This window comes from Rhinichthys klamathensis, unplaced genomic scaffold, assembly GCF_029890125.1.
Source record: "Rhinichthys klamathensis goyatoka isolate OS25496 unplaced genomic scaffold, OSU_Roscu_1.1 h1tg000277l_1, whole genome shotgun sequence".
Lineage (NCBI taxonomy): Eukaryota > Metazoa > Chordata > Actinopteri > Cypriniformes > Leuciscidae > Rhinichthys > Rhinichthys klamathensis.
This window is the reverse complement of record NW_026606796.1, coordinates 1357966-1381443: the sequence shown is the minus strand read 5'-3', so window position 1 is coordinate 1381443 and position 23478 is coordinate 1357966. Positions and strand designations below refer to the sequence as shown.

Here is a 23478-nt window from a genome sequence, read left to right as displayed (position 1 = left end):
TTTCGCCATTTTGAACTGAAAATAGGCCTATGTAACGTGACTCATGTAATGTAATAATTAGTTTACAAGAAACGTTAACAAAGCCGTTTTCATCATGTTAGGCACAAGATTAATAATGAATGTGTACATATTGAGAATATAATACAAATTGTAGCCTTTAGTAAATTAAAAAAGCTCAGCTTTAGGAGGGGAAGAGAAAGGGATGAAGAGACTGAGAAAAAAAGAAAGAGTGATAGAGATGAGAAGAGAGCAGGTATTGACAAATAATCTGCCCACTGACATGGTTTTAAAGCTATTTCTTATCCTTTTTTGGTCTTCAAACGTCTTGAAATGCACATATCAGAGAAATAAAAAATTTGAACCCCCTACCAAACTCAAATTTAGGACCTCTGTGACTAAAGCCCTGTCTACGGCCCTGTATTAGGCATTAGATCAATGATAAATGTGTAGCCGACATATTGTGAATGCATTTAATAAACTTAATTACCTTTAGTAGCTTTCAGTAAATAAACGCGTCTGAGAAAATGATTCATAGGCAAAATCAACCTATCAGTTGACCCTATGTTTACTTTCTTCACTGACAGACAAAAATGAAAAGCCTATATCAGTCAAAGCTCAGCTTTAGGAGGGGAAGAGACAGGGCAAGAGAAAAACAAAGAGAAAAAGAGTGTGATGCTGATGAGGAGAGAAAAATAATCAGCTGCCCACTATCCAAGTTTTTTGGCGTTCAGAACATCTAAAAATCCACATATCAGAGATCAGAGAAATCAAAATTTTCTCGGGGAGACCCCAAACCCCCCTATTTGTCCTACCTCACATTTGGGACCACAGTTATTATAAAACCGTGCCTTTGCATCGTAATGAAAATGGTTAATAGTGATCTTTAGATCCTAAACTAAAGTGTTACCTTTTTTATATATTTTTTTAAATCATATTGGGGGCTTAGCCCCCCTAAAATGAAAATCCTAGTGACGCCCCTGCCTTCAAGCAAAAAATACAAGGGAGTAAAAGGCAGGTCTACATGCAAAATTTTCATAATCTCATCCCTAACCCCTTGCCAAATTAATGTAACTAATTTTGGACATTCCTAAAATATGTGTGTGTGGTCTCCTACCTTCCCACACTCCCTCCAACGTGTCTCTATTTCTGGATTATCCAAAAATTTTGATATCACCTGTGGTGTTCTAAAAAACCTGTTTTTTGTTTTCCAGTCAAACTCTTTCCAATTATGACTGTTGATGCCCTTATTACATCCCGTGCATATGTTTTCCCAAGTCTCAACCTCTATATGATCGTTCATTTCAAACTCCCACTTTATCTTTATAAGGAACGTATTATCTGTTGAATCAAGCAGTAGTCTGCTGTATATGTGCGACATTTGTTTTTTATGTTGTGGGTGTTGTTTCTTTATAGCATTGAAATACTGTTCCACATAGTCGGGGCTTCCTTATTAATTTCCTTTCCTTATGATAGCTGATATATAATTTATATTCGTGAATTCCACACATCTCTGCATGGTGAAAACGACATCTCCCATCGGTCCACTCTCCTTCATCAAGCTTCGTCTTTGGTATTGTTTTGAAAATGCGACCTCTGGCGGCGAAAAAATTACAGATTGTACCTTTAATGGCAAAATCAAAAAGAGCCCATCAACAAGTCTCTATGATATTCTGGTCCATAGATATGACTCCAGAGTCTCTTTCAATGCAAGTCTGTGGGATATTTGTTGCCCATTTTATTGTACACTATGAATCAAAAGTTGGAGGTCAGTAAGATTTTTTTTTTTTAAGTTTTAAGTTTATTATCCACACCACACCAAAAATACAGTAAAATGTGATGTGATATTACAATTTCAAATTTGAATATATTTTAAAATGTAATTTATTTTTAGCAGCCATTTCTCCAGTCTTCAGTGTCACATGATCCTTCAGAAATCATTCTAATATGCTGATTTGGTGCACAAGAATCATTTCTTATTATTATCAATGTTGAAAACAGTTGTGCTGCTTAATATTTTCGTGGAAATCATAATTTTTTGCAGGATTGAAAAGAAACCTCAAAAGAACAGCATTTATTTGAAATAGAAATCTTTTGTAACATTCATATCTTTACGGTCACTTTTGATTAAATTAATGTGTCTTTGCTGAATAAAATAATTAATTTCTTTAAAAAAAAAAAAAATCTTACTGACTCCAAACTTTTGAACAGTAGTATATTCAAGATGAAAATCTTAGAAAGTTTATAGCACACCTCTTCTCAACAAGCCACATGATTCGATGTATCATTCATGTCCGTAGCACATACAAGCAAAACGTCCCGGGTTACGTATGTAACCCTAGTTCCCCGAAGGGACGGACGCTGCGTGTAATCGCAGTGGGAACGCCCTCAGCGTGACGCGTCTGAAGCATGAATGAAATCAGTCAATGGAGAGAATGAGCGTACGGCGAGTGACGTCATCGACCAGGAAGCTATAAATATCCCCTGAGTACACAATACGCCAGCTTAAAAGTTACTGAAGCAGCGACCCAAGGGGATGCCGAGAGTATGGCAGGACACGCAGCGTCCGTCCCTTCGGGGAACTAGGGTTACATACGTAACCCGGGACGTTCCCCTTCAGGGACTACCGCTGCGTGTAATCGCAGTGGGAACGCAATACCCACATCCCCATACGACCAAATCCCCGTCGTGTGTCATTAGGAGACACAAGCCGACGAGAGAACCTGAGCCCCGGGAGTGGAGCTAAGATCGAGGGAATAAAATCTAACGAAAGTGTGCGGTGAGGACCAGCCTGCCGCATCACAAACGTCCTGAAGAGAAGCTCCTGAAAGAAGAGCTGTAGAAGCAGCCATACTCCGGGTGGAACGAGCCCTTACAGCCAAAGGTGAAGGCTGATGGGCCGACCCATAAGCAAGTGGGATGGCCTCGACCACCCACTTGCTCATCCTTTGCCTAGATGCAGGACACCCTTTCTTAGGTGACCCAAACAGACGAACAGTTGTTCCGATCTCCTCCACAGGGCAGCTCTGTGGACGTAAGCATCTAAAACCCAAACTGGGCACAGCAAATTAATTTTCTCCTGGTCTGACGTCAGAAAAGGCGGAGGACAGAAAACCTGCAGAACTATAGGTCTAACAGAAACAGTTGGAACCTTAGGAACATAACCTGGTCTCGGAAAGAGAAAGGCCTTAACCAACCAGGAGCAAATTCCAGGCACGAGGGAGCCACCGAAAGTGCTTGAATATCTCCAATTCTTTTTAGAGATGAGATAGCGAGAAAAAGGATAGTCTTAGAGTAAGAAACTTTTCCGAAACTTCCTCGATGGGCTCGAAAGGAGCAAGGGAGAGACCTTCTAAGATGATGGCCAGATCCCAAGCTGGTACCCTCGTGCGAACTGCAGGCCTCAGCCTCAAGGTGCCACGAAGGAAGCGAGACATAAGTGGGTGTTTCCCGAGGGAACCTCCATTTGAAGGGGTGTGGTAAGCAGCTAAGGCCGCCACATACACCTTCAGTGTGGAGTGGGATAACCCTGTGGAGAGACGGTCCTGCAGGAAATCCAGCACTGTACCAACCGGGCAGTTAACTGGGTCCTGCTGGCGCTCTCCACACCAAGAGGTGAAAAGTTTCCACCTCGCGCATATAACTTCCTCGTGGAGGGAGCTCTGGATCGGAGGATGGTCTCAACGACCTCAGCCGAGAGACCAGAATCTATGAGCTGGGCCCCCTCAGAGGCCAAGCCCACAGCCTCCATAGCTCTAGACGGGGGTGAAGGATCGACCCACTCGCCTGAGAGAGCAGATCTCTCCTGATCGGTATCTCTAGGGGAGAGCCGTCGAGGAGAGACACTAGGTCCGCAAACCATACCCGGGCCGACCAGAACGGGGCTATTAGCAGGAGACTGAGCCCGTCCCGGCGAACCCTCTCCAGAACTCCTGGGAGCAGAGCGATCGGGGAAAAAGCGTACAAGCGTGACCTCGGCCACGGATGTACCATCGCATCCAACCCCAGCGAGGCTGGATGGCTGCGAGAGAACCACAGCGGGCAGTGTGATGTTTCTCGAGAAGCAAATAGGTCTACCTCGGCAAGACCGAAATGTTTCCATAGGAGTTCCACCACCTCGGGGTGAAGACTCCATTCCCCGGGCCTCGGCCCCTGTCTTGACAGGATGTCTGCCCCCTGATTAAAATACCCCGGGAGATAAATAGCTCTCAGAGAAAGAATTTTCCCCTGGGACCATAGAAGGATCTGACGTGCCAGTTTGTAAAGCGGGCGAGAACGCAAACCCCCCTGATAGTTGATATAAGAAACCACCGATGTGTTGTCTGTCCGGACAAGAACATGGTGGCCCCTTAGGTCTGGGAGGAAGTGTTTCAGAGCCTGAAACACCGCCAACATCTCTAGGCAGTTTATGTGCCACAGACGATGATGGTCCTCCCACAGACCCTGAGCCGGGCGACCATCCATGATCGCCCCCCCAACCCGTGAGAGAAGCATCTGTCGTTAGCATAACGCGACGACAAGGAGCTCCTAACACAGGGCCTTGGGACAGAAACCAAGGATCTTTCCACATGATCAGGGCGTGATGACACCGTCGCGAACTCACGATCATGCGAAGCGGATTTCCCCTCGGGGAGAATCCCTTGGTCCTGAGCCACCACTGTAACAGTCTCATGTGCAAGAGGCCAAGAGGTATCACGTTGGACGCAGCTGCCATGAAACCTAACAGTCTCTGGAACTGTTTTACAGTGGATGACTGGCCTAGCTTGACCTGATCTACTGCAGCGAGAATCAAAGCAATACGAGCAGGTGACAATAGTGCCTGCATCGTCGTTGAATCCCACACTACACCTAGAAAAGTGGTTCTCTGTAATGGAGAAAGAACACTCTTTTTGGCGTTGAGCCTCAGCCCCAGTCACTTGATATGAGCAAGAACGACATCTCGGTGCCGAACCGCCTGTTGTTCCGATTGAGCTAGAATCAAGCAATCGTCTAAATAGTACAGAAAGCGGATGCCCTGTAACCTCAGCGGGGCTATAGCAGCATCCATACACTTCGTGAATGTTCGGGGTGACAGTGCTAGGCCGAACGGAAGAACCCGATATTGGTACGCTTCGCCCCCGAAAGCGAACCTCAGGAACTTCCTGTGTTGAGGGAGGATAGATACATGGAAGTAAACGTCCTTTAGATCTATCATGACAAACCAGTCCTCGGATCTGATTTGAACATCCCCTGTGACAGACACAGCGCCCTGTAACGTACTGGCAGGGAACAGCTGGCCTGGGCACTCCACAACCCTCCTCGGAGGGGGCGAGCGTCCCTCGGGAAATCGCTCGCAGAGTCTCTCTACGCCCTGTATAGGCAGGGTTAGTAGAACAGACCCCTGAGGGCATCGAGAAAGACAGGGCACCGTGTTTTTGTGCGGTGAACTCAGGTCTTTCACGATAGGGACCACCCTCAGAGTCCTGACGTTTAGCACGTCAGGATTTTTCTTTTTCCCGATGAAGTAGTATCCTAACTCCCTGCTGGGTGGGGGACCCATTCCGCCAGGAGCTCTACTAAGGGAACCAGCCTCTCGAGGCTGGCCTCTGGATGAACATCCCGAGTGACAGACACAGCGCCCTGTAACATACTGGCAGGAAACAGCTGGTCTGAACACTCCACAACCCTCCTTGGAGGGGGCGAGCGTCCCTCGGGAAATCGCTCGCCGAGTCTCTCTACGCCCTGTATAGGCAGGGTTAGTAGAACAGACCCCTGAGGGCATCGAGAAAGACAGGGCACCGTGTTTTTGTGCGGTGAACTCAAGTTTTTCCCGATGGGGACCACCCTCAGAGTCCTGACGTTCAGCCCGTCAGGACTTTTTCGACGCGGCCTTTCTGGCGACAATGACTGTCCTCAGATCAGTCCTGCCCCGAGAAGGCCGCGCCGGAGAGCGCCCGCCTCGTCCCTCCAGTTTCTCTGCAGGAGGGCACGAGACTTGACACTCCGCTTCTGCTGTGCTCTTTTGGAAGACGAACTCGACGAAAAACTTTGCTCTGGTTGAACATTCTGCGTGACAGACACAGTGCCCTGTAACGGCGCACCAGCAGGGAACGACTGGTCTGAACACACTAGAACCCTCCTTAGAGGCGGCGAGCGTCCCTCGGGAAAGCACTCGCCAGACCCTTCTACGCCCTGTTTCGGCAGGGTTAGTAGGACGGGCCCCTGAGGGCGCCGGGAGAGACAGGGCACCCTTAAGGGAGGTGAACGCAAGTCTCTCTCGGCGGGGAACCCCCTCAGATTTTCCTTTGATCGGCCTGAAAAGCCTGCATAAAAGTCTTTTTATTTTTATTTTTATTTTTTCGTATGCAAACATGCAGCCGCCTGCCCAGCCACCGAGTAAGCCTTCCCCACCAGCACAGAGGTATATATATTTATTTATTTATTTATTTTTGGTGGAAGAGCCGGTGCTTTAAGTGAAGACGATGAAGCAGGAGAGAGATAGCTCGCGAGCGTCTCCTCCGCCTACAGTATCGTCACATAACCAGCAGATTTAGCACCAACAATGTTACCATAAGCATTGGACTGATTTGTGTAAATTCTGCTTGAAACCGGTCTAACCCAGGTCTTTGACACCTCAGTATGAAGATCTGGGAAGAACGGTAAGCACCGGCGAGAAGGTTGAAGTCGTGCAGACAGAAATCTATCATCTAGATTGCTTTTAATTCTAGAAACCTGTCTATCAGCTGGCCACTCGATACTGTTTTTTTTTTTTTTTTCAGCTTTTCAACAGCCCGAGATAACACATCCATCAAACCTTCTTCATTTGCAGTATAATGTGATAAACTAGTTTTCTCTGATGCAAAACTTTCGACATCCAGCTCCTCAGAACTGGAAAATCTCAATTCAACATCATCATGTGCCTCCACCCGGGCAGAAGTAACCGCCGCAGCGCGTGCTTCCAGAGCCGGGTGAGAGGCACTAGATCTCGGCGGAGATAGCTGAGATAGGCCGGAGCCCGTCTCAACGTCGCCAGTGAGATCCATCTGCGAGCCCCAAGACAAGCGCCGCCGCTCTGCCTCAACAGAAGCGGGACCCGAGCCTTGGGGAGCTCGCAGCAAATCACTCTCCTCGAAGAGCGATCGCCGCGAGCGCAGAGTTCTCAAGGGAAAACACTCGCAATGCTGACAATCGACTCCCTCGAGAGCCGACTGGGCATTGCTGCACTTCCCAACACACTTCTTATACTGCTCGCTCATATTGGTTTTTTTATATAAAATATATATAGTGAAAACTCCTGACAAAACAGACAAACACAATCGACAGATTCAGACACACACAGAGCTGCTGAAGTAACTAAAAGCTGGCGTATTGTGTACTCAGGGGATATTTATAGCTTCCTGGTCGATGACGTCACTCGCCGTACGCTCATTCTCTCCATTGACTGATTTCATTCATGCTTCAGACGCGTCACGCTGAGGGCGTTCCCACTGCGATTACACGCAGCGGTAGTCCCTGAAGGGGAACTTAAGTTTATTAATTTAAACAAACCCCCAACATTAAGCATAATCTAATGTAATCGTGACAACAGCATGGACTAGTTGTACTGGGAAATTTGTTTAATTGACACGCAGCAGAAGGATCAGAACGTACTGCTATCATATTAACGGTCTAATAAAATCATTAAAGTCAAATTAATCTTGCATAGAATCCTGAAGCTCTTTGGATTTGGGTTTATGTAACAGACACTTCTGAGGCTCTGAGATAGAATCCAAAGGGCTAGTGGGAGCCTGTTCTTTATAACTCATAGAAAATAACTATTTCCAAACACCGATTTCCATCCCTCAATGCCCTACATACTTCAACTCCCACATGATGTTCTAATGTGGGTGTTTCAAGCTTCCATAGTGAGCACAACGCACCGAAAATAGATTTTTGGATATTGCTCAGACTTTTTTTTTTTTTTTTTTCTGTACAGGGCTTCTAAGAAAATAATGCATTTTCAGCATTTACCATTCATGTACAGAGCACCTGCATCTCACCTTTAAGGGTCTAATGGTACATGTGCCCAGAGCTCCCCCCTGTGGCATATCTAACACAGTGCGGTGACAATGTCAAAAAACAAAAACAAAATAAGATGTATGAAAATTTAAGGTAAAAGGCCTGCTTCACACTTGTTTAACAGCAAAATCATGCTATTTCTGAGCTTTCACCATGGAAATCAAACCCATTATTGTAGTTATAAACTACAATCATTTGTTAATTTGTCTAGATTAAGTTTTATTACATTTATTATTATAAAGTGCGGTTTGAGCCTGTCGTTGCATGTAGAACTTGCTTCAACAACTTTAAAAAAAATTAATTATTTTGTTGCCTTATAAAGTCCTGATAAATAGGTTGCAAACTCTTCTTGCAGCTAAGCTTTTGCATTGCGCTGTGTACACATGCAGTGTGAATATTGTAACCTGCTAATATGAACAACAAAATTAATGTGTGCCATGTACATTGTTTACGGTGCGTAACAGGCCTAAGAATGAGTTGCGTACCTGTTTAACTTTTGTCAGTTCTTGCTGCATCTTATGATTAAGGCTCTCGGATTCTGCAAGCTTATCCTGTTAGAACAGAGATCTTCACATGAGTCAGCATTAGAGTTAGCTCACTCATTCTCGCAAACAGGATTAATGAGAGCCTCGCTCAATAACACATGAATGAATGTCACACATTCCAGCATGTGACAGTGTTTAAAACTGTTATCAAAGTGGTACCTGTATTCTCTTGAGCTCTCTCAAGGCCTCAATGTGGTCTTTTCTTAGTCTCTCCATCTCATCCAGATCATCAGAGTCCGATAACGATGGCTTATAAAAGAATAAATAATATATATATATATATATACACTCACCGGCCACTTTATTAGGTACACCTGTCCAACTGCTCGTTAACACTTAATTTCTAAGCAGCCAATCACATGGCGGCAACTCAGTGCATTTAGGCATGTAGACATGGTCAAGACAATCTCCTGCAGTTCAAACCGAGCATCAGTATGGGGAAGAAAGGTGATTTGAGTGACTTTGAACGTGGCATGATTGTTGGTGCCAGAAGGGCTGGTCTGAGTATTTCAGAAACTGCTAATCTACTGGGATTTTCACGCACAACCATCTCTAGGGTTTACAGAGAATGGTCCGAAAAAGAAAAAACATCCAGTGAGCGGCAGTTCTGTGGGCGGAAATGCCTTGTTGATGCCAGAGGTCAGAGGAGAATGGCCAGACTGGTTCGAGCTGATAGAAGGGCAACAGTGACTGAAATAACCACTCGTTACAACCGAGGTATGCAGCAAAGCATTTGTGAAGCCACAACACGCACAACCTTGAGGCGGATGGGCTACAACAGCAGAAGACTCCACCGGGTACCACTCATCTCCACTACAAATAGGAAAAAGAGGCTACAATTTGCAAGAGCTCACCAAAATTGAACAGTTGAAGACTGGAAAAATGTTGCCTGGTCTGATGAGTCTCGATTTCTGTTGAGACATTCAGATGTTAGAGTCAGAATTTGGCGTAAACAGAATGAGAACATGGAACCATCATGCCTTGTTACCACTGTGCAGGCTGGTGGTGGTGGTGTAATGGTGTGGGGGATGTTTTCCTGGCACACTTTAGGCCCCTTAGTGCCAATTGGGCATCGTTTAAATGCCACGGCCTACCTGAGCATTGTTTCTGACCATGTCCATCCCTTTATGGCCACCATGTACCCATCCTCTGATGGCTACTTCCACCATGTCACAAAGCTCTAATCATTTCAAATTGGTTTCTTGAACATGACAATGAGTTCACTGTACTAAAATGGCCTCCACAGTCACCAGATCTCAACCCAATAGAGCATCTTTGGGATGTGGTGGAACGGGAGATTCGCATCATGGATGTGCAGCCGACAAATCTGCGGCAACTGTGTGATGCCATCATGTCAATATGGACCAAACTCCCTAAAGAATGCTTCCAGCACCTTGTTGAATCTATGCCACGAAGAATTGAGGCAGTTCTGAAGGCAAAAGGGGGTCCAACCCGTTACTAGCATGGGGTACCTAATAAAGTGGCCGGTGAGTGTAATTATAAATATTATAAACACTGTAAAATACAAAGCCCCGCAAGACATGCAGTAAAAATATGTATATCGTTCCCATGATGACTCACTAATACATCAGCACAATATAATAAATTGTTCACTCATTTTACTAAATCGTGGCCACACGCACACACACACACACACACACATATATATATATATATATATATATATATATATATATATATATATACAGTATAATTTTTTTGTCCGCATGTAATATGCAGAGCTCCTTAAAAAAATAATAAAAACATAATATATCATATGAAACATTATATAAAAGTAATATTCTATACAAATAATATATAAATTATAATTTTAAAAACATTGACAAATAATAAAAAAAATTTACTGTATAATTTTATATATATTATAATATTATATATATATATATATATATACACAATTATAATTTATCAATGCACATTTAGTATGCGTGTTTCTGCTGCAATAATAAAAATCATTTGCACTTACTGTAGGGTTTGAAGGAGACTCACTGAGATCATCTGATGTCAATCTCGCTACTTCCTGTTCCGATTCAGACTTGGACGGTAGTTTAAAGAGTTCCTTTGTCACTCTCTCAAAATCTTACAGGAGAAAAATTCTTATGAAAATACATTCAGTCACACAAAACGTTAAAATAAAAGTTTTTTTAGAGGTTTATTTTTTTAAACAAACCTGGAATAAATGTACTGAACAAGTAAGGAGAGGTAAAAAGCCACCAGTACATAAACCACTACAACATAATGAGGACTGACAGAAATTATTCTCACCGCCATAAGCCACTGTCCCTCCTGGGTTCAAACGCAGTCTTTCTCTCAGAGTCAGGACCTGAGAGTCATTCGGCTTCAATCCCAGTGCCTCCAGTGTCTGTGAACAGAACAACCGCCCTTAAGTTACACCAGCATAACGTGCTCACTGTCTCTCTCTCTCTCTCTCTCTCTCTCTCTCTCTCTCTCTCTCTCTCTCTCTCTCTCTCTCTCTCTCACATCAATGTCTTTGTATAAAATATAATTTTATTTTATTTTGATCAATTCATCCACTAAATAAATATAAATAAATAAATGTATTTTTACAGTTAGTATATATATATATATATATATATATATATACACACAATTATATAAATATATATAATTATATAATATATTGTAGATATAGTTTTATATATCTACAAATTTTAGAAAGATTTCTACTCCAGAAGGTTGTTTTACAGTAATATGTAAATCTTTCTAAAAATTGTCCATGCTTTAGACTGTTTCCTATATCAACAGATCTACAGACTGCGCTGTACTGCACTGAAGCTGTGGCACAGTCTCTATTGATTTTCCCATCATACCACAGTAGAAGTGGATATGGGATCGTACGCTAACTGCACATATTGTTCAACAGTGGGATTAACTCCCTCCACACATGATAGTAAAAACCAAAAAAGATCAATACAGTACAGAGACTGATGGGTAACTAATCATTAAAGCCCGCCGGGGGGGATGACCAGCGCTTGACCTTGCCGTAAACAAGAGATGTTTCTGTAATTCGGTACTTTGACAGACACCATCATTCTCTAATTGAAAGGATATGATTATGCAGACCTGCTCTGTTTTCTCGGGCTTGAGTTCGAAGCTGGGAATTGAGGATGGAGGTTTTGAGGGTCTCCAGGTATTGCTGGGATTACAGGCAGCAGTTGCATCTGGGCAAAGAGAAAGAGAATACAAATAAGTTAAACTGCACAAAAAAAGCTCTTTTGCAAAACAGCTGTTTGTAATTTTGGTAAAGCACATCACATATTTTAGTAAGACTCTTACATAACTCAATGAGAGTATAATCTATCCGAGTAGATTGCTCAGAGTGGGGGCCCAATAAAGTATTTGTGCAAAAAAAAGTGTCTCTGCATTATATAACAAAATATCAAACAAAGTGGTATTTATTTTATATATATATATATATATATATATATATATATATATATATAAATAGTTCACACTTTTCAAGTTAAACATTTCACAAGAATATGTATTGTTCAAAATATATTCACTTTCTAGCTGTCAGACATTAGTGCAACATGTTCATAATTAATCATTTGTTTGCAGAAGGCATTTGCTATGATATTTTGGATCTAATGCAATGACATTTATACACTCTTACGCTACCATTCAAAAGTTTGGGGTCAGTGAGTTTTTTTTATTTTTTTTAAGAAATTAATACTTCTATTCAGCAAGTATGCATTAAAGAGTAAAGACTTTTTTTAGCCATATTTTTAATCAAATAAATGCAGCCTTGGTGAGCATAACAGACTTCTTTGTAAAACATCTTACAGTCTTACAAACCTTTTAACAGTAGTTTAAGTGTTACTCCAAAAACATCTGAGGCACTTTGGGTCAACAATTTAAACTCTCATTCAAATATTACACCATTATATTTGATCCCTTTGTATAAATGCTTTGTGTACAACAGGAATTAATATTGTTTGAACAGGCTGGTTTTTTTCCTCCATAAACCCAACCCCGACCAGACCTGTGGACTGGAGAGAAAGTACAATGCTTTGCTCAAAATAGTGCTAACCTTGTCAAATCCTCTTACGATGAATAACTGCAGAGTGTAACTGAACTCATAGGTGTGTGACCTGACCATGAACTCACTATCTCATCATTTATTGTTCACTCATTCATTATCCGCATATTTATTTTTCTTTTTTGGAGGGGGATTTATTTCCTGACAATGATTTCTTGGAAATTCAAAGCCCTTTTAGAATAATATCAGACAGTTGCCTTCACAAATGTGGCATAAAAGGGGGTCTCAATTACGTTTTTATGCAATGTGAAGTGACTCATTTTCTACCTGAGACTTGAATATTATGGAGAGGGGACATGGTGGTGGAAAAAAAAAGTATGAGATGGGAGGAAAAATATTAAGTCAATGGTTTTGCGTTCTCTAGCAAATGTTTTGTGTTCCCCAGATAAACTTTTCATTTCATGTTTGTTGTTCAGTACAGCTGGTTAAATCTGGTAAAAAAAAAAAAAAAAAACACAGCTGAGAGGAGCTTTATCGAAGGTTCTCGTCAATGAAATGAAACCCTGTCCTGAACAGAGCTCGGTATCCTCGAGTTCACCTGGAGTTATGTCATGTTGATGCTAATATCCATTTTCAGAACCATGCCAGCTGGATTATTTTGAGTTTCAAACACAGCATCTAATCGGCACATGGCTGTCTAAACGTCTGCTGAACAGGTAGTCTAATCCAGGTTATGACAGAATGTTCCTTATCTATGAGTATCAGATTGTTCACAAGTAAAATTCCATTCACAATGCATCAGAATGTCCTACACCATCTGTGAATAACAATGGGAGTGCCTATGGTTAGTTCTGGGTTCAATACAAGTTAAGATTGCAACATTTGTGGCATACTGTTACCACAGAAAAGATCTGCGCATTTTTTCATTTTGCAAATGTAGAATTAATTTAGACTATTTTAAAGCAAAATGTAGTTATAGTAAAGCACTTACCATCTTGTATTTGTTTAAAGTACCGGTATGTTGTTTTTTATTGACGCATATATACGTTGTTTAATTGACAAATGTAAGTATTTCAGGTGCAAAGTATTGGGTCACTTTAGTTTAGGGTCCAATTCTCCCTATCAACTAACTATTAACTACGACTTTTGCCTCAATAAACTCCTAATTAATGCTTATTAATAGTTAGTAAGGTGGTTAAGTTTAGGTATTGGGTAGGATTAAGGGATGTAGAGTATGGCCAAGCAGAATAAGGCATTAATATGTGCTTTATAAGTACTAATAAACAGCCAATGTCTTAGTAATATGCATGATAATAAACAACTAGTTAATAGTGAGAATTGGACCCATTCAAAAAATACCAAGTATTTATTTATCATTGTAGCATTTTAATTTATGCTGTTTAAAAAAAAAAAAAAAAAATTTTTTTTTTTTGATTTTGAGGTGAAATGTGACCTGTTTTATGAGAATGCATATAGAACAGCATATGTATATATAGTTTCAAAACTAATGTATTTGAATGCTTCTTTGCCTCCATGTATTTTCATTGTATGATCCTTACTGTACTATTTGTGTCCCTTTGGATAATTTTCTGTAATAACCTACTTTATGACACAAACTTAGTATTAAACTTAGGGGATTCTTATAGGGGGACTAGGGTACCAGTACCAGAGTTGGCCACTGTGGTGCAGGCACTCTCAAGTGAGGACACGGGGGTGAGATTAGGCTTTCCTATTGCTGGTCGTACCTGTAAGGAAAGACAAAATGAAGCCTTTAAGAAAGCATTATCTCAAGCAGTGCCGAAGAACATTATTGAATCTCTCTTACCAGACTGGAATCAGCCACAGTCTTATGTCTAACCTTAGTAAGGTCTACAGAAGGCAACGTCTCACTTCCAGAGTTGGGGGTGCTGGCTATCTTGGGAACGAGAACTCCAGGGGGCCTGAGTTGGGGAGTTGAACTGCAGGGAGGTTGAATGGAGATGGGGCTGTGGGGTCCACTGCTGGAGCCAGAAGAAGACCTTCGTCTGATAAACGCTATCTCTACTGTAGGGTCTGGTCTGTAGGGTCAAACAGTGACATGTGTAAACATATGACCTTACAGTCTCTCACCATACAGCTGCATTTGTCTTGGACAGAAGCAAACTCTCTATGTATATTTTCCCTATGTTGTCATTCAGGGAAGGTTGTCTTGAACGGTTGTGTGTTTATATAGACATATGTCTGAGTTTTAACCTGAGTTTTGTTCGAGTGAGTAGGATTTTGGCTTCTTCATGTGTTACTCCAACGAGAGACTCCTTATTGATGGATATGAGCTGGTCCCCGGCCTTTAGTCTCCCATCCTAGAGTCACAAAGAGAAAAACATTTTACTCAATTTAAAATTTCTTCAGCTTAATTTACTTCACTTCACTTTACATTACTATTCAAAAGTTTTGTTTTTGAAAGAAGTCTAATATGCTCACTAAAGCTGCATATGTGTGATACTGTAAAATATAGAAAAACAGTAATGTTGCAAAATATTATTACAATTTGAAATAACTGTTGTCTATCGTAATGAATTTTAAAATATAATTTATTGCTGTGATGGCAACGCTGAAGATTCAGCATCATTATTCCAGTCTTCAGTGTCACATAATCCTTCAGAAATCCTTCTAATATGCTGATGAAACATTTCTTCTTATTATCAAAGTAGAAAAGAGTTATGCAGCTCAATATTTTTGTGGAAACTGTGTTTTTTTTTCCAGCACTCTTTGATAAATAGAAAGTTAAACAGAACAATACATTTTTAATAGAATTGTTTGTAAAATTTTTACTGTTACTTTTGATTAATGTAATGCATCTTTGCTAAATAAAGTATTCATTTATTGTTTTAAAACATACTGACCCCAAAATTTTGAACAGTCGTGCAATTTACTCACTTAACTTCACCTTCATTTATCTCACATTCACAAACTACTACAGTGTTTCACAAGCCAAGAATCAACACAGGCAAATTATGTACAATTTGTTTTATTTGTTTGTTTGGTCAATAACCGGTTTGTTTTCTCAAACTCAAAAAAATACGATCTTAGATTTTTTTTTTTGCAGTTTTACAAAATAACAATAAGAATAAATAAACATACTTTTTGGCAGTCGCTCCCTTGCATTATTTCCTGAACGAACACCATTGGCCCCTCTGCACGGTTAGCTCCGCCCCTGATGACCAAGCCTAATCCTGTCCCTTTGGCAACACATATCAACTGAATCATGCAGTCTCTGGGGAAAGAGAGGTTAACATAAGGGCTTGGATCAACAGCAGAAACAATGAATCCTGAGGTGATTAGTTTTTTTTTTTCAATAACCATAAATTAATCTGTTGTGGGATTTCACTCTCACTCGGGCTAGGTCAGGTGTTTTCAGGCTTAAACTCTTCAATCAGGACACTATTAATTGCATTAGTGTGAGAAACCTGCTGGGTTCTATCATTCATTTTGATAGTAGAATTTTTTTAAGTATATGCGAAAGGATCATACTAAAGCACCGGATAAAATCTGAATTAGATCTACAGTGTGTCTTTTTGTTCTTACGTGCAGACTTGTGGAGGTGGGGAGGTAATGCAGGCAGTGGTGTATACTGGGTTTGGGTCTTTAGGGCTCAGAAGCAGAGGACTGGTAGACCTGGAAGATGAGGAGGAGGAGGCAGTGTCGGTCATCTTTCCTGAAGACAAGAGATTTGATTTTTAATACTCTCAATCTATACTTCTGCTACTCTTTCACTTAAAAATAACACAAATGCTACAATAGAAATACCACAGGTCTCCTACGCTCACCAAGGCTGCATTTATTTGATCAAAAATAAACTGTGTTACCGTATTACAAAATGTTATTATTAATATACGGTAACTGATTTGCATCTCGAAATGGAAATTTTTTTCCTGATTTTTTTTTTTTGTACGTTGTGGTTCAGGGCTTCCGTAGTATTTTAATATATTTACAAATGTAACTTATTCCTGTGATGTCAACGCTGAATTTTCAGCAGCCATTACTATTACAGTCTTATTTGGTGCTCAAGTAAAATTTCTTATTATTATCACAGTTGAAAACGGTTGTGCTGCTCACTATTTTTGTGGAAACCATTAAACATTTTTTAGGACACTTTGATGAAAAGAAAGTTCAAAGGAACAGCATTTATTTGAAATTTTAAAAGAAAAATGTAAATTATAAATGTCCTTACTGTCACCTTACTGTGATTAATTGAATGCATAATTGCTGTTTTTTCTTTTAAATTTATTTTTTTTAAAAATCTTACTGACCCCTAACCACATACATTTTGGTTCAAGTATATTCTGATGCATGCTTGGCTCTTTATGTAGAAAAATTATGTTATGGAAGAACTAAACTAAAGCCTTTTTTAAGTTGGCACACTGTAGGCTGTTTTTGTCCATCATTTCAATATTCTCTCAAATTCAGACATTAGTCATTTACTCCTGAAATGCAATAAAGTGATAGACGTAATGGAAAATACCTGTGGAAACAGAGATGTCTGATCCAGAACTGGTACTATAGCTCGAGCCATATTTTTCCATTAGTTCAGCAAATTCCCTCCTAATGATAAACATAAAGGAACATGCAAGATCATATATAGATTCACCTTTCCTGGAGCCATAATTTTCCAGTGGTTCATAATAGGAGGGCTTTTGTACAGACTAACACTCTTACTTAAATTTTCTGTCTCTGTGGTGTTCAGAGAGTAAACATTATGTGGGCTTTACTTTCAGTAAAATCATGCATTAGATAATTATGAATGTACTTGTTATGTTCTAAAGGAGAATTCTGAATGATATTATTCTTCTTAGTTTTTAAAATACACAAAAAATAATGAACACACCCCTATTAAACAATCAAACTACATTTTGCAAGACAGTCCCTAGTTATTTGACAACTCCCATTAAATGAAACTTCCTCATTAGTCCACAAAAAAGCTTAGAAGCACTTAATTAGATTATGGAAGTAATCACAGATAAATTGGTATCAAAGTTAAAAGCCGGACTGTTTCCATACCTGAAATGTGATCTAATCAGTAATCTTTAAACTCTTGACATCATGTTCCCAAAATCTGTGTACTGTACTGAAGCAGTTTGTTTAAGGTGATTGATTGTCCATTATTTATGAGGGTAATCCTTTAACACCGTTACAGCTTTAAACCTGACCCCAGCTGGTTTAACTCAGGACACATATGACAGACTTGCGGCCCAAATACGTCAACAGCTGTTCAGTCAGGAGAACAAAAGTGCTCATCAGGAAGTCACTGAGACCAGCAAAATGCCAGCTCGAGTTAAACTAATACAGACAGAAAGAACTTGACAACTGCCCAAAACCGAGACCTCTGGCTAAGCAGACAGTGCCAAAACAACAACAAATTTGTGTTGCCAGTACAGAATTACTCTGTAGATCAAGTCTCCTAAGAAGCAATGTTATTTTAGATTTTATTTTAGGTTTATTAATATTTTGAATTAGCTTTTAGCTGTATATTTTTAAGTTACTAAGTTAATTTGAGTCTAAAATTTAGTACATTTTCATTTTTGTTTAATTATTAGTCATTTTGTTATGTGCTTTGTCATTTTATTCGGTTTTTAACATTGCTATTTTTATATTTATTTTTTTACGTAAAATATTTATTATGTAAATAATTTAGTGCTTTAGCTGAAATTTATTTTAGTTTGTTGCCAAGTTGACTGTGGCGAGCAGGACGAGGCCGAGGGCCGTGAGAGAGCGGCGCGAGGCCGGTGGAGTGATTACTAATGCGCAACGAAATTTCAAATTTTCAGTTAATTCAAGTTTTTCAACTATTTTTATTTTATTTTAGCTTTATTTCAATTAACAGAAAAGTTTTTAATAGTTTAAGTGGTAACACTTTACAAAAAGGACTCATTTGACAATGTGCAATACATTTTGACAGCATGTATCAGCCTTTATTAATGTTAGTTAAAAAATGTTCATGGTCATGTATATAACTAATGTTAACAAATGAAACCTTATTGAAAAGTGTAACCATTTTGGTTCTAGTTATAGTTAACCATAATAACCCTGATTAGAAGATTTTAAAACAGCTAGACTCATGTTTGGAGTTCATCAAAAAATACAAAAAATTAGTGCTGCAAAAATGCCATCACACCACAACAAGTGCCAAAATTCTCAATAAAGTGCTAAAGACTTTAATGTACTTAAGTGTATTAAGACTATTTTTAGATTTTTACAAAATCAAGACACTCCTCTGTACTCATCCATTTATAGGATTAAGAATATGATGTCCAACAGTGCACATTCTGTACCTGGCAAGCAATATTTCCTGTCTTCATAGAATTAAAATCTTTGAACACAAAACAGATCACATAAAAACACGTAAATACTGATAAATAGAGATGAATAGCAAAAAGAATGCATTCCATTAGATATTGTTAAAGGGGTCATGAATTGAGAAATCTCATTGTACTATAAAATAACCTGTAAGTTTAAGAATTCAAAGTTTCCTCATTAGTCAAAAAACAGCTTTTATTGAAACCAAACTCAGAAAATGGCTCATTTTGGATTTTGTGGACAAACACAGGATTACTTCAGCAACAAAACAATAGAGATACCTGAGATGATCTGAGGATTACAAGACGTTTTGGTTGTGAAAAAAAGTATTTGCCTTCCTTGTGGTCCTAACATTAAGAAAGTGTGGATGAACTTTATTTTTAAGTTCAAGTCAGATCGCGTCAGTAAGACACTGTTCGTTTGTTTGCCTCATTTTACTGCGGATTAGTTTTTAAAAGAGACACAGTTCGATGCAGGCTTTTCAGAGAGTCTGAAATTAAAAGATAATGCAGTGCCAACTATATTGGATCCGACAGTAATGTCGCAACACTCAAGTGTGAGAAACAATGTTTTTACCATGTGTCACTATTGCTTTGTCTGTAACAGATCGTTTGATATGTACTGAGTATTTATACTGTAGCGCTGTAGTTGAACTGTGAATAGTTGTAATTTGCTGTTCTTTCCTTTGCTTCAGCATTTATGGGGTTAATGCGTTGAATTATCAGATACAGAAGACCGCACGTAGAGAACGCTGCTTTAGTTATTGTTTTGATCTAAGCCATTCACTGTAATCATGAATAAGAGCATCAGTGTACGACATCTTCTGTTTTGTCAACAGTAAGACATTACATTACCTAAATTGCTAAACTCCTAAATGAGTGTTTTTTTATGTAAAATATTGATAACATAAGTGGACCTCAGAGAACATTATAAAAAAAAAAAAAAAAATGCAGTTCATAACCCCTTTAAAAGTCATCTTACCTGGAAGGGTCATCACGTACTATCAGTAAAGACATGTGATTTGAAGATGATGCCATGCGAAGAACCTCCACTGCCCTAATAAAACATCACACATATTTCTCAGTTTAGTCGTTTTACTATACTTAAGTCATCCTATAATTTATTGCAGATCAATAACCAATACACAATAGATTACTTTTCATTTGTAACACCTCCTAAATTCATGTTGTTAACATCTAAAATGAGGTCCCCTGCTCTAAGACGGCCTGAAAGACAGAAAGGAACATCGTCCATCATTCCCAGAATCAAAGTAAATACATTCATTGGAGATTTTGGGAGAAAGAACATACCGTCCTGTGCCGCCACGCCACCTGGCAAAACCCGTTTAATGAAAATACCAAACTCTTCACCACTCTGTTCCCTGTAGCCCCCAATAATCTTCACGCCTATCAAATTGAGAACAAGATTTTTGGGATTTTAAAATTAAAATTAAATTGTGCATCAAATGCCTTGAAAAATGAAGCAGTGTAATTGTGCTGTGGTTCTCACCCAATCCTTTTTTACAGTCTGTGAAGTCTAGTCTCTCAACAGCACGGTTGATGCCTTGGGGCCCCATTATTGTCCTGAAAAAAAAAAAGTAAAAAAAAAAAGAAAAAAAAGATTATCGAATGGATGGTTATAATGCGGTTGACCCTCTGATGCATCAATTATTAAATCCCAAAGAAAAGAATATAATCATTTCCAATCTTTTCCCCGCAAAATGCTGCATATTGAGAGAGTTACAAATCTGTCCATTACAGCAGAAGATCATGGTAAATATTCCAGAAAAAAAAGGACATTCATATAAAGGAATAAAGAAAGATTAAAGGAAATACCAATGTGGATGTAACAAACACCTGAATGGTTCAAATTGATTTTTAAACATCTGTACTGTAATGTACGCATGCTTTAGAGGGTTAAATCACTCAAAATATAGAAATATCGGAATGTATGTCGGGAAGTTCCCATCATGGTATCATTTAATGGATTTAGTTTTAATTAATTAATTTAGTTTTAATTCACTTTAAAGTATGGTCAAATTTTAGGAATGTAACATCTCGTAAACATACTTAATCACTAGGGAATAAATGAAATAACCCTTTAAACATTAAAGTATTATGCAGTCAAGACATTTCTCCTTACATAGTAGTACATTTTTGGCATAAATTAAGTCAAAAGCCTAAGGTTCTATGTATTGATATATATATAATCATATAATGTATATAATATAATGTTTTTGATTACAGTAAATTGAAACAGTGGTTGAAGTAATAACATTATCAGCCAAAAAAAAAATCTTAGATAAAAAAATAAAATCTTATACAGGAAGTAGGTTATTGTGCTTGGACTTATATTAAAATCACTAAAGCATGTAGGTAAACAATAAAAGCGCCAAATGATAAATTCTTATAGAAAGAGGGTATGTATCCAATCTGGTAAACTGCAGCCTGATCTCTGTTGCATTTAATCCCCATAACAGACAAAGCAACGGAATACAATAGTTTGACTTTAACTAGGACATTGAGTGAGATGTTAATAAAGCTCTGAACAATGTGTTTCTTTTTATAAAACAAATATCATCACAAATTTTCTTTTTAACCCTCATGTTGTTAAAATGTACTTTAAATATTTATTTTCCGTACATACTCTACAACGCTGCATGTGTAAAATATATTAATAGCGCTTTCAAAACTGACCAATAATTTGCACTTTAGATTTGTTATGTGAATCTGACATCATCAAAACCCGGCAAACAGATATTGCTGAAGCTTTATCATTCTGTTTGACTAAGAAGTAGGCATGCGCTCTTTTGAAAAGGCGATTGGAGTTCAGTATTAATGTTGGGTTTGTTTGAGGTCAATAAAACCCCTGCAAAAACACACAACAGAAAAATAAAACAAATCAAAGGAAACATCTGGAAGGAGTGTACCTGTACATTGTGTACAATAGAAAATCTAAGCATGTGAAAATGCATTGCGTTTATTAATACCTGGGGTCACTGAGACCCCAAATGTAATGCGTATTATCGAGTTGACAAGTATAATCAATCAGATCAGGAAAAGTATGTTTTTGAGATTTAAAAGGTAGGTTAACTTAATATTAGTTTTTATGTTTTGCATTAGATATGGCAGCATAATATACAATTTTAAGATAAATATATATATTCTGTATTGGTGAAGAAAAAACATCTTTTTTCCACACTCCTTTTTTATACAGTACTAAATGGCAACAAACATATGTATTAGGTAAAGACTAAGATGAAGGTTCAACTCCAGGATTTGTAATCTCAGACCAAAGTGCTGTTTTTGTTTTGCTGAGTTCAAGTGCTGGTCAGCCAGGACTGAGCAAGATGACAAGGACGAACTCTTGTGCTTCTTACTAGTGATGTATTTAACCTGATTCCTATCCCCGCAATTGGTTTTCTTTGTTATCTCCTTTGCTGCACTGTAAACAGTTCACTTTAATCTCGATCACATTGAGAGCAACAAAGAGAATTAGAATTAAGTTCAGTGTAATGATGGTCTGTCCTTTCCTGCAACAGGCAGGTTGTGGATACGGCGTGTTTACTTCCATCAAATCTGTATCAAAATGGTTATGCATGCTTTTGTCCTACAACCTTCAAATAAACAATTTTAAAGCATAATGGAAATAAAAGGATTTGTCTTTAACGAGTCACCCAGAACAAACAGAGCTCATATGTAGTGCGTGCGACTGTGTTACAAAAGATCCAGCATTAAACTGATCACTTAATTCTACCTAATCTGTCTTACCCTGCTCAAGCCATGTAAGGATATGCACTCAAGTGACTACAGGGTGCATCCTATCAGTCTTGCTCTAACTTTCCACTTCCTGCTGGTTCATCACCATGATGATGAACTTTAAATGTTCCTACTGTACAGTAATTGCTGTCAGCTTAATGAGCTCTTCAGCATTGAAAGCAATTTTATATGCATTATTAGAGCAGCACAAATTAGTAAACAGAATATTAGGATATGCTGAAATGTTCCAACACAAATGTAATATCCATGCCCATGTTTTAAACAGACGAAACAAGCAGAAACATGAGGGTAACTACACAAGCACATCAAATGAGGATACAACAGAAAACAAACAAGCTTTAAAAGCATTAGTATTTGCTTAATCTAAATCACTCAGCCAGATAACAACCAGATACTGGCATTTCCTACCAGTAGAGGAGTGATAGCCCGTCAAAGTGTTCTGCCTCCACTGGAAGCAGTGCCATTGCAGGTCCACAAGCAACTGATGATGTGTTGTAAAAATCTACGATATCACCGGTTTGGGGAGAACGGTGGTTCAAATCAGGTCAGTCTCGATGACCGAGAGACAGCAATCTACCCAGACAGTAACAGACAAACTCATACCTACTCACTAATCTGTCCTGATACTCCACAGTCACATGGTTTCCCTCACCTCTCTCTGCGCTGTCAAAGCTGATGATGATTTCTGTCTCTCCAGAGGCTGATGTGGAACGAGGGGACGTGAGTATGACTGCATGATTTCTGACGCGGGGACACTGAATGA

The 23478-nt window shown here is 39.2% G+C and overlaps 1 protein-coding gene across 5 annotated transcripts in view; it reads right to left on the bottom strand.

Annotated features, from left to right (window-relative positions):
- The window catches only part of stxbp4 (syntaxin binding protein 4), a 46712-nt gene extending 23234 nt beyond the window's left edge, over window positions 1-23478 (bottom strand). For 2 of the 5 annotated variants that reach the window (XM_056268838.1, XM_056268839.1), the window contains exons 1-16: window positions 23124-23477; window positions 20446-20519; window positions 20247-20342; window positions 20093-20162; window positions 19918-19992; window positions 17105-17184; window positions 16168-16297; window positions 15724-15856; window positions 14836-14942; window positions 14462-14660; window positions 14270-14348; window positions 11685-11782; window positions 10866-10962; window positions 10567-10679; window positions 8739-8828; window positions 8520-8585 (exon numbers count right to left, since the gene is read on the bottom strand). In XM_056268838.1, coding sequence (XP_056124813.1) covers window positions 8520-8585; window positions 8739-8828; window positions 10567-10679; window positions 10866-10962; window positions 11685-11782; window positions 14270-14348; window positions 14462-14660; window positions 14836-14942; window positions 15724-15856; window positions 16168-16297; window positions 17105-17184; window positions 19918-19992; window positions 20093-20162; window positions 20247-20342; window positions 20446-20519; window positions 23124-23179 — 1563 coding nt within the window. In that variant the 5' untranslated portion in view covers window positions 23180-23477. Of the gene's footprint in view, window positions 1-8519; window positions 8586-8738; window positions 8829-10566; window positions 10680-10865; window positions 10963-11684; window positions 11783-14269; window positions 14349-14461; window positions 14661-14835; window positions 14943-15723; window positions 15857-16167; window positions 16298-17104; window positions 17185-19917; window positions 19993-20092; window positions 20163-20246; window positions 20343-20445; window positions 20520-23123 lie in introns of all 5 variants that reach the window. The other 3 variants (XM_056268835.1, XM_056268837.1, XM_056268836.1) reach the window with 3 other exon arrangements.